Raw genomic sequence first — 12,551 nt, 5'->3', positions numbered from 1 at the left:
ATTGTTATAAGTAAAATAAGACACCTCATTCATCGGTATTTTATCCAATACAATAAAGCCAGAAGAAAACATTTGAAAAAAAATAAAATAATTAAAATGGACAAGTGTACCCTAATTCCCCAAAAATTCACACGTGTCGATTTTCATTTGAGGATTATAATAATGATGTTCATGGATTGGGTTGGATTAAATTCCATTGAAAGACTCTTTAGATACAATCCAATTGTTTGAATTGTAAATTTCTTCAACCCAAATAACTTTTATTAAAAAATGAACTCAACCGAACCCAGGGTTGGATTAGTTGGATCATTTATTTAATTTTTTTAAAAAGAGTAAAATATAAATATATAAAAATCTGCTTTAATTATTTTTTATATTGAATTATGATTAACAGCTCAATTTCAATTATAATTTATATAAAAGGAAAACTGTTTTTAAGAATTTTAAAAAATAAATTATTGAAAAATAATGAAATTAAATAAAACCAAAATCAATATAGATATAAATAATTGTATTATATATAACATATTTTAAAATTAATAATAAGTTCGGGCTAATTCAAATTAGTTTAAAATATGTTAGGCGAATCTATGAATCAACTCAACTTATAAAATTTTTATTTATTTAAACTCAACCTAACTTAAATGAGTTGATATTCTAATCCAAAATACATGAGTTAGACTCGGGTTGATTGGGACCATTGAATTTTTTTAATACCCCTACTGTCTGACTACATAGACATAAGCATTTCTAAAAAAAATAAATAGAAATGGAAATGGAAAACAAATATATATTAAAAAAGAAAGCATCGGAAATAGAAATAGTAGGTTGAGGATTGTATCTTTGCTGTGTGATCCTAGTTTTCATAAACCTCAAATCTCATGGATTTGAAGCTCTCTCACAGTGCAAACAAAATAACATTAAATTCATAAATTCCTCAAAAACAAATCCATAATTTATTATTATTTTTTAAAAATGAAATTTAAAATAGCCTCAAATTACTCTAAATTCTAATCATAAATTAAATATAGAAACAAATTAAACAAACTATTTCATTTCATCCCAATTATCTCAAAAAAGAGAAAAAAAAAGAAAAAACACACACACACACACAACACCCAATAAATATTGAAAGTCATTTTTGTGCAGTTCCCCCCATACCCCATCAAATCTTTCTTGATTTTACACTTACAGTCAGTAGTCAGAATCTCAAACTTCACCCCATCAGTAGTACTTCTCTTCCATTATTTCTCTTTTCTTCTTCTTCTTTTGCTCCATCATCTCTTCCTCCTCCTTCATCATTACATTTCCTTCAAGACAATTACCAATATACCCTTGATTATTATTATTGCTGTTGTTCATCTGCTGCTGCACCATCATCTTCTCTTCAAACCCATTATTGAAATTGATTGAATTTAACCCACTAACTTCTAATTCAAACCCCATTTGCATTTGCATTTGGTTTGGTTTTAGGGTTTCATAAAAATTTTGGTCAAATGGGTTGGTGAGCAAACAGCTGCCACTACTAATTGGGTTACAATAGTTGAATAATGGGATTGAATTAGTGGATAATGGTTCATAGTAGTTTATAATATTATTATTGGAGAGTGGTTGATAATCAAAGGAAGGATTTTGATGGGATTTTGGTGATAAACATTCAGTCTTTTTAATAATCTCTGCCTGTGGAGTACTATAATTGTAAGTATTAGTTGAAGAAGAAGATGATGATACCATCCCCAGAAGTTTCTTCTTCAGTTTTGTATTCCAGTAGTTCTTTATATCATTATCTGTCCTCCCCGGCAATTGAGCAGCAATAATTGACCATCTGTAAGATGTATACATTCAAAATTAGGTTTCACAAATAATACTTTTTTGAAAAAAAAAGATATATATANATATATTTTGATTTATTGGCAGTGAAATTGACGATATCGCCAACATGAACATAATTCAATTACCGACTTCCAATGGTCGCAAAAAGAGTACAAATGATTCTATCTTCCTCAACTGAAAATTCACCATGCTTAATGTTGGGTCTAAGATAATTAAGCCATCTCAATCTACAGCTCTTCCCACATCTTCTAAGACCTGATTCAAACAAATTAACTGTTGATGTTAACTTTATAGCTCAACTGGTTAAGAGTTGTTAAAGATGAGATATTTGAATCTCGACTTCTGAAAAAAAAAAAAAAAAGAAGGTGAAAAGAGAAGGGAGGTATTATCATACCAGCTTTTTGAGGAAGGGAAATCCAATTCCCACCAGTTCCATATGTTTCAATGTAATGTTTGAGCTTAGAATCCTCTTCAGGAGACCATGGACCCTTTTTCACATTTGCTTTGTCACAACAAGGAGCCCTTCCCATCTCTATGCCTTTCTTGGTTTTTTTTGGATCTCTCTCTCTCTATTTTTTCCCCCCTTCACAAATGGAAATTACAAACACAGGCCTTTCCTTGAGAGACTACAATAATATGCTGAAGTTTCAACCTCTCCCACTCTCTTATAGAAAATTTAATAAACATCTTTGGGCTCCACCTGTGCCATTATTTATTTGTTTAGTTGTGTTTTTGTGTTCAAATAAGGTTAAAAACCCATTCTTCAAGGGTTGGTCAATTTTAATCTATCTATTTTTTTAGATGTATTAAAATATCTTAATTATGTAATTTCAAATGTCTAATTCTAACTTTTTGTCTTCTTAATAAATCTTAAATTTTTATTGAAATTGGTTAAATAAGAATAATAATTTTCATGCAATAAAATATAATATGTGAATATGTTTTCAATATTATTTTAACAAGATATTGAAGGATGGAGATCAATAAGTGCATCAAGATATCTCAACTTGATTGATACATCCATAGCATTCTCATCATATCTCTTACCCAGAAACGAATTCGTTACCACTGGAGAAAAACTCAAAAGAAAAGTGGAGAGGAGAATCTAGAGTAAACCTTTCTAATTTAGAATGAAAATAATGTTAATAAATAAAAAGTTTTTAAAAAATGATTAAATTTAAAATTTAGTTAAAATACATAGATCAAATAGGACAACTCTTAATGGATCAGAAAGTGATATGAAAAAACCAGTTCCAAACTCCTACGCTAATAAAAGCTTAGCCTTCTTTTAAGAACTTTCCTTATGGACTATTGACTTTTTTTTTTTTAAATATATTTTGGGAATAGAAGATTTGAACTACAAACTTCTTTTAACTTCTGAATTATTGACTTGGTTACTACTAACTTCTAATAGTGTCTGGCAATTCTAAAACCCCTCTCTCTATTTATATATAAAAGTATCCAAAGTTTTTTTTTTATTATTATTATTATTATTTATTATTTTAAACTGGAAACCTCGACAAGTAATCAAACAGTTTCTAGAGAAGGCTATTTGGTCCTCAAGACAAGGACATTCTCCAAACCCTCGACTATAGTATTTGACTAATCTCTACTCGACCCAAAAGGGGAAAAAAATCGTCCTGCACTTTACTTTAAATTTTAATACCAACTCTAAGTTATACACATGACTAAACTAAACATTGTAGGGCTAGCTAGGGCTGCGTCAATTATTATATTAATTATTTTTTAGTCAAAATCATGCATTATTTAATAGTTAAGGGTTATTGCAATGTGTAACACTTTTAGAACTAATAATTAGTGTATATAGTCTATAACGAAAAGATTCTAAAAATCCAAATTATACTATATTTACTAATATTTTAATCTTAATTGCTATATTTGTCACTACTCCTTAAATTAATAAGATGGAGATTAGTGATAATTGGGATTAGAAAACAAGGTAAATGAAAGGGAGGGTTAGAAAGTTGCATGCATGAAGAAATGGATAAAGAAAGAAAGTGATGAGAATGATCATATATAGGGAAGATATTTACAAAATGGGAGCTTTTTATTCGTAAGAATCTTTACCCTTCCAATTCATCTGATAAATTGTTTGTGATTTTTGATGATTGACCCTTCAATAATCGATGGACATAACTGCCCCTTTGAAAGATGGATCATAACCATTGACCCAGAGGGGCATTTAATTTTTGTGAAATTGGTAAAAACAAAATTTCAGACATACGTTTCTTACATTCCAACATTTCTTCTATTAGAAACTTTGTTTCCTGTTGGAATGACGTCATATATGCATCACTGTCTAATTAATAGTCATAGGTTATAAAAGTTTATTTTTTGAAAAAAAAAAAGATTTATGAAATGGGAAATTGGAGTAACCCTCATGTTGGAGTGGAAATTATTATATGTTAGGTTTTTGAAGTTCAATGGTCTGATGGAGTAGCTATAGGTGAGAAGAAGCTATATGTAGCTGTAGTTTTAATGTACATAGTAGTAATAGTGTACTAAAAGAGATAACACATAGGAAAACAGTGGTTTGCCAGAGAGATTTATGTCTTCGTGCATGGTTTTTGCGTACAATGTAACAAATATAATTGTTAGGTTTACTCTTTGGATTCGAAAACAACGACTCATATTCTAGTCAAAGAAAAAAAAAAAAATCATTCTTGTTGATGTCAAAATTTAGACAAAAGAAAAAAACCCTAACCATACCTAACCTTCATGTATGACACCAACAGTGAATTCGTTTAGACATGAAAAAAACGTGACATACAAAATAAATTGAAATCTACACGCCAATGTGGTATTTGCTACATATACTCTGATCTGGTTCTTGCGTTTTATCTTTATATTAATACATCTCTATGGGTTCTTGGGAATATAATGAGGGCGTTAAAGGTATGTCAACCTAGTTGAGACGTCCGAATGCATCTACTGATCCCTCTTGCCTTTCGTACTTTTGTTAAAAAAAAAAAAAAAAACACTATGATGCTTAAGTCAGAAAGTGAAAGATTGTGGAAGCTTTAGGATTTAATTATGAGAGTTAAGCTATTTTTCGATGAGCTACAATGATGTATTTATAGAAATAAATGATCTAACTTGTTGAGAAATTTAGATTAATGTTGTTGTTTTTAAAACTAATTAGAAAAATATTGTAGTTTGAAAACAATTTAGAGAAGTATTGTCTTTTTTTTTCTTTTTTAATTTTAGTATGTCAAGTGTTCAAAACTCGACAATTGCAAGTACTACAAGAAATCTGACTTCTCCCGACGTCACAATTCGTCGGAAAAGTGTGAAAAACGCATCGGGAGAACCTCTCCCGACGAATAAAGGGTTGTCAGGAGTTTGGTCGAGAGAAACCCGTTGGGAGAGGAACTCCTGAAGCATTTTAAAACGGCGTCGGGAGTTAGTCGGGGAACTCTCAATGCCCTATATGTGCGTCGGGAGTTTCCGAACTCTCGATGGTTGTTCTATGCGTCTGGAGTTCTAGAATTTCTGACGGTTTTATTTAATGCATCGGGAGTTACAAGAACTCCCGACGCAGTAATATATGCGTGGGGAGTTCATTCATTAGTTGAAAATTGTCTATTGAATATTTTTAATCTATCGTTTGTAATTTTTTAAAATTTGATCTGGTTAACCTGTAAAACATAATAAACCAAATAAATATTCACATAATTAAACAACGAAAATGAAGTCCATATTATAACAAGTAAATAAAAAATTACAATATCCAAACGAAGTCGATACTAGAAGTTCATAAACATTCATATCACAAATACATAAAAGAAATAAAACCAAAACAACGTCTAGAACACGTCTGGAATACAACATCTTCAATAATTGTCCCAGCTCATCTTCGAACAACATTCTACAATAAAACAAAAACATTCAAATGTTATATGGGTAAACATCCACAACACGTTCAAACTTCAATACGGGTGGTAATGAAACTTTACCCACCCCCCATGACAAATATGTAACCTTCCGAACATCAAAAACACATAAAACGAGTAAACAATGACCAACACACATAAAACTCAAACTTTGTCCCCTAAATGGTTTAACCCAATCTCAACCCACCCCGAACAACACATTAAACTTCGTAAACATTCATAAACACACAAGAACTCTGAGTTCAAGGACAAGACGGGTGTAATGAAACTCTACCCACCCCCACGACAAACATGGAACCTCCCGAATATAAAAAACACACAAAACAAGTAAACAATGACCAACACACATAAAACTCAAACTTTGTCCCCAAAAAGACAAAAAAATATTAAATTAACAATAAATACGTATAACCTAGAGAAAAAGAGCATTGAGTAGATACATCATTACTCATCATCGTAATCTAATTCAAATTATTCATCAGCACTTGAACTGTTATTGGGAGATAATTGTTCTTCATCATCATCGTTTATGAAGTCATGATCACTGTGTACAATAATTTTTATTTGGCTTCATAAAAGGAAGTAGGTATAGATGTGCCAGTTAGAAATGCTGCTTTTAACAATTCTAGTAACATGTCAAACGATTTGTTACTCCAACCGTTGAGAACTTTGATATGCATCAACTTCAATAAAAAGTTCAAGGATGAAAATTGCGAACAACCAGGGTATAATTCATTACATGCTTCGGTCATTAAATCCTCGAATAATTTCGTGGTCTCTTTCTTGACCATTAAAGGACATTTTATTCTCAATCCTTCCTTCATTTGCATTTTCGTTTTCAATTGGTACTTGTAAATCGTTTATAAGATTCAACATCTCATTTTCTTCGACAACATTACTCTCTATACTATCTACTTCAACATTATGTATTGAATGACTTGTATGACTTCTAGATAAGTTTACTGGCTCTCCATGATATACCCATTCACAATATGGGGGAGATATTCCATATGTTAATAGATGTCGTTCCACAATATTTATCTTTTCCCCAATTGAATTCATACAATTCTTGCATGGACATCTTATTCGTCCGGAATCATTAACATGAAACTTTGCCATATCTAAGAACTAGGATACTCATTCTCTATATTTCACCGATAGCTTATTCCTTAGTTTAATCCATTCTTTATTCATCCTTAAAAATAAATATTTTCTGACCAACTTGTAATCCAAAACAATAACCTGGATTAGAGGACAAAGTACAAAGTATTTATTAAGCATGAACTTTGATTAAAAATTTCCAAGTTTGTTTAGAGTATTTAAAATTTTAACTAATTTATAATATGGGATTTGACTTTTTTTTTTTTTTTTTATTGATAGTGAGTTCCATAATTTTCATTTTTGAAGGCAAAATAAATACATGTTTTGAGATTACTATTTTTAATCATCTTTACAATATATTTTTAATCTATTTTTTTTAAGTGCAACCCACCTACTCAATGAAAAATTGTTATGTAACAATTTTTTTTAAAAAATATTAAACTATTATTATTATTTACTATCTTATAAAAAAAAAGTGATGAATGAAGACTCACATAATCCTTGCACTTTTTTATTTAGTAGTCTCCAAGCTTTCAATTTTGTGTCTAATATAGGGCTTTCATCTATTCATTTAGTTTTATGTCTAGTAGATTCTTTAAACTTTTTTAAAATATTAAATGTGTTAGGGACTTATTAAGTACCAAATAGGAGGTTTAAAGATTTATTTTATATTTTTAAGGTTTATAGGTTTATTAGACACAAACATATAAGCATAAAAAAAGTTCATATACTAAACTTGTTATTTAACTTAGATATTCCTTCCTTCTAAAAATAGCACATAGCATCTATGTACTAATTTTCTTTCTCCTTTCAAGGAAATTCGAAATGTTAAATCATGCATGCTTAGGCTCCAAATAACCAACATCATATCATTTTTTAGATATAAAGATAGTGTTGTAATCAACTTGAAACTTAAAAAAATGTAATAATGTTTATCTCTAACGAATTATGACATGTTCATTATAAAATTACTCTATAGACTTTCAGAGAATTGTAAAACAAATATATGATGCAAAATTGACGAGATCTTAACAAAAGCGACATGCACCGATATTGGATGATAAATATGTGCATTAGTTAAAATTTAAAATTTGTATCAAAGTTGATATTATTGAAATCTAGTGAAATTGACACAATCTTTCACATTGTCTTTTTTTAGTAGTGGGTTAATTAATTGTAATATTTATCAAAGTTGAGGTCTAATTTGATTAAATTGAAAGTTGAGAATAGAAATGGATACAAACATTTGAATGAGCATGATTTGTACAAAAGGATGTGAAATAATGATTTAAATAAATATACAAGAGAAAATAAAATGAGAAGATTACCGGCGACAGCGACAGGCAGTTGAAGGCGAAGGCTAAACGAAACGAGGAGATGACGGCGGTGGCGGGCAGTTGATTGCAGCTGCTGACCGAACGGAGGAGCGGCGACAACAGAAAAACAGGGGAAAAATGGGAGAGTGAGGGAAAGGAGTGGGGCGATAGCAAGGGGCTGCGGCTGCGGCTGTAAAAGAGGGGAAAATGGGAGAGGGAGGGAGAAGAGTGGGGGAAGGGCGGCGAATGGACAGCGGCGGCAACGAGGAAGGAAGGGAAAAATGGAGAGGGGGGGAGAAGAGAGGCGCGGGTTAGGGTTAGGGAAGAAATGGGAAAAAATGGAGAAGAAAGGATCTGGTTTAAACCAGATCCCATCTCATGACGCCGCCCGACGAGCGTCGAGAGAGCCGTCGGGAGTTCCGACGGCTAATGCTTCCTCCCGACGCCTATTTTTAATCATCGGAAGTTCCCCGGAAACTCCCGATGGGCCTTTACGGTGTCGAGAGAGATAGTCTCTCTCGACGATCAAACTCCCGATGCTTGATTTAGGTGTCGAGAGAACTCATTTTTCTTGTAGTGAAGTCGAGTGTTGAGAACTCGACAACTAAGCAAGTGAGTGTTGAACACTCGACAAACGCATACTTATGGCATACTTATATTTGTTGTCATTATTTGTTGTTCTATTTTTGAATAACGGTCGAGTGTTCATGTTTTCTTTCGTAATTTAAAAATAATAAAATATAAATTAAAATGTTCATATTAATACAACTATTATCTTATTCATTTAAAAAATAATTAAAAAAATCAATGTGTCCCACAAGGCGGACGTCGTCGATTTCGAGTTGGTTGTCGTCGTCGACTTTGAACTTGAGGTTGCTTTGGTTCTTCTTGATGTTGCTCGAGTACTTCTGCAAGCATTTCATAGTATAAATATTTATTATACTCTCCACAGCCGCGACCATGCCCATGCACAAATGATAACGATGGACCAGCCTCTGAATCATAATATCCTGAACCAAATGCTGACATCATCATCATCGGACTAACATAATCAGTTTGGCTCTACGTCTGTATTATAGAAGACAATTCTTCCACATTATGGGCAACCTCATCATACTTATCACCTTCTTCTCGAACAAGTCTCCTACGTTTAGGAACTAGTGGAGGAACAAATAGGTATATCGTACATATAATGTATCTCCTTCATATAGCTCTCGTTGTTAGTGCATATAGCAAGAACCTAGTTCGGATCATTTGCAACATCAATGAGTCTATTGTTGTTCGATCTCTTTAAATTATAAAACAATTAGACAATATTTAAAATAAATTTAAATTAAAAATAATTAGACAATATTTATTTATGTACCAGATGACCAGCTGTTCCCAGACGAGTATCGTAGCATCTTGTAATATGATTGTATCCGTAGATATAATTTTGAGTGACATATCTATCAAATTGCCCAATAGAAACCTCCATTGCATTCAATATATATATATATAGTAAATATGTAAATATGTAAATATATATATAATTTTGAGTGAGATATCTATCATATATATATATATATTAAATAACAAAAAAAAAAAAACTTTTTGTATTAAATAACATCAATATGTAAATACATAAATATGTATTAAATAACATCAATATGTAAATATTATTAAATTCAATAACTATTCAAATTCATTAGGATTATTATGATATTTTATAAATCAATTAAATATGTTATTAACGATGATATAAATTCATAATTAGGTACTTGGTTTCTATATATTTATATTACCAAATGCATGTTTTAGTTTTGTTATTATATTGCAAAATATATATGTACTTCAAATCTATTTATTGTGTATTATTAATTATCTGTTAATTAATCAAGTTTGTTTTTTTTTTCTGTTCCTACTTTTCTCAACTATTTTTGTAGTTATTAATTTTAATTTTTATTATTTAAAATTTTTTAATTTAAAATAAAAATAAACCCATGTCCAATAGTTGAGAGACAAAAATATGAATATCACTGTCGTACGGGAGGAGAAGACATGACACATCACATAACTTTCAATTTTAAATTATATAAAAAACATATCTAAATCATAAAATATATAACTTTATATTTCCTAAGATTATAATATTATTTAAAGTACACAACATATTAAAAAATTAATAACGATTTTCATGTTCTTTCAATATAGACATACAAATCTTTTTACATTTTGAGAACATCTTTTAAAAGAGCAAGATTACACTTAATTTAATTTTAATGCTCTCTTTCTTTAAAAGAGCAAGGTTACATCCGGTCTTCATATATAAGGAATTAAAATGATATATCTAGAAAAATATAAATATAAAGAAAAAACTAGTAATAAGATTATCAATATGTAAATATTAATGAATTCAACAACTATTAAAAAAATTAACTTGATAGATCTACTAATACCAATATATAAGGAATTAAAATGGTATATCTAGAATAATATAAATATAAAAAAGAAACTCGTAATAAATAAAAAGTAAACTCACAAATTCAATAGCAATTTTATTTTTTTTCCCTCAAAATGACAATGATTCCTCTTTTTTTTTTTGTTATTTTTTTCGGCAACAAAAACTATGAAAAAATATAATATTATGAGACTATGGATCTATAACTTATTTTTTATTTAGAAAAAAGTTAGAAATTATGTTGAGTGAATGTTACCTTTTATGTTTTTAATTTCACTACAAGAAAAACGGGAACTCCCGACGTCGTTTTAAGGCGTCAGGAGTTAGGTCGCCGGGAGAGACGGTCTCTCCCGACGAAGTAAAGGACCGTCGGAAGTTCCCCGGGGAATCTTAAGGCCAAAATAACACATAGGTCCCTAGACGCTTAAATTGTCTTAACAACTTTCAAATGTTTTATTTAGTACGTCTCGAAGCTTTTCATTTTGGTCTAATATAGACCTTTCATCTTATTCAAGCATCTTCTTAAAATTTTCAAGCCTATTGGACACAAAATTTAAAGTTTAATTTCTATTTAGGACACAAAATTAGTTTTTATGTTAGTAGATTCTTTAAACTTTTTTAAAATATTAAATGCATTAAGTACAATATTTTTTCTAATTAAGTAATCCATAATCTTAAGAATTAAAGAAAAAAAAAAACTCATCCACAATAACATCAACAATCCATAATTCATAATTCACATTAGATTACCAACATACTAGAAATTAAACATTAGCAACATTAATTACCAACATTAGTAACATGCTAAAATTAAACATTACCAACATTACCAACATGCTAGAAATTAAAAACAATGGCTTAAATTAAGATACAAAATAAGAGAAAATAAATGAAATGGATGTGCACGAACCTTCCTGAAAGCTTAAAATAAACACAAAATTTGCAAGCAATGAAGGGGGAAGGCGGTGGCGGACGGCAGACGGCAGCGCGAAGGGGAAGGGCAGGGTGGTGCAGGTGTGAAGAGGAGCAGCGATAGGGGGTGGCGGGGGTATGAAGGGAAGAAGGAAAATGGGGCGTCGACGAGCTAAAAAATTGAGGGGGGTTAGGGTTTTTCGAACTGCAAGGATATTTTCGATGTGCACGACAAAAGAAGGGTCTGGTTTAAACCAGACCCCTCTCCGCGCCCGGGAGACCGTCGAGAGTTCTTCGCCGCATTAATGATCGGGAGTTCTCGACGCCGATTTGGATGCGTCGGGAGTTCCCAGGAACTCCCAACAAATCTTTTATGGCGTCGGGAGTTCCTGGGGAAACTTCCGACGGTCCTTTTACTTCGTCGGGAGAGGACCGTCTCTCCCGGCGACCTAACTCCTGACGCCTTAAAACGACGTCGGGGAGTTCCCGTTTTCTTGTAGTGAAATTAAAAACGATAAAAGGTAAAACATTAACTCAACATAATTTCTAACTTTTTTCTAAATAAAAAAATAAGTTTATAGATCCATTAGTCTCATAATATTATATTTTTCATAGTTTTTGTTTGCCTGAAAAAAAAATAACAAAAAAAAAAAGAGGAATCATTGTCATTTGAGGGAAAAAAATTTAAAATTGCTATTGAATTGTGAGTTTTACTTTTATTTATTACGAGTTTTCTTTTTATATTTATAATTATTCTAGATATTACCATTTTAATTCCATTATATTGGTATTAGTAGATCTATCAAGTTTAATTTTTTTAATAAGTTGTTGAATATTAATATATTACATATATTATAATCTTATTACTATGTTTTTTCTTTATATTTATATTTTCTCTAGATATATCATTTTAATTCCTTATATATGAAGACCGGATGTTAACTCTTGCTCTTTAAAGAAAGAGAGCATTAAAATTAAATTAAGTGTAATTTGCTCTTTTAAAAGATTGTTCTCAAAATGTAAAAGATTTGTATG

The 12,551-nt window shown here is 30.7% G+C and overlaps 1 protein-coding gene across 1 annotated transcript; it reads right to left on the bottom strand.

The window, feature by feature from the left end:
• Positions 1-965: 965 nt before the first annotated feature.
• LOC120089268 (transcription factor RAX1-like) lies at positions 966-2,448 on the bottom strand. Its single transcript, XM_039046687.1, has 3 exons — positions 2,228-2,448; positions 1,959-2,088; positions 966-1,825 (listed from the first exon to the last, which is right to left on the bottom strand). The coding sequence occupies exons 1-3, from the start codon at positions 2,361-2,363 to the stop codon at positions 1,225-1,227; spliced, it is 867 nt and encodes a 288-aa protein (XP_038902615.1). The 5' UTR covers positions 2,364-2,448; the 3' UTR covers positions 966-1,224.
• Positions 2,449-12,551: the final 10,103 nt, after the last annotated feature.

Source organism: Benincasa hispida, chromosome 10 (assembly GCF_009727055.1).
Source record: "Benincasa hispida cultivar B227 chromosome 10, ASM972705v1, whole genome shotgun sequence".
NCBI classification, from domain to species: Eukaryota; Viridiplantae; Streptophyta; class Magnoliopsida; order Cucurbitales; family Cucurbitaceae; genus Benincasa; species Benincasa hispida.
Note: the sequence above shows the minus strand (reverse complement) of the source record. Positions and strands in the feature narration are given on the sequence as shown.

Coding starts and splice junctions, on each gene's coding strand:
- LOC120089268 (XM_039046687.1), bottom strand. CDS start 2,363: ATGGGAAGGGCTCCTTGTTGTGACAAAGCAAATGTGAAAAAGGGTCCA. Junction 2,089..2,227: donor TTCCCTTCCTCAAAAAGCTG/GTATGATAATAC, acceptor TGTTTGAATCAG/GTCTTAGAAGATGTGGGAAG. Junction 1,826..1,958: donor TTTGCGACCATTGGAAGTCG/GTAATTGAATTA, acceptor TACATCTTACAG/ATGGTCAATTATTGCTGCTC.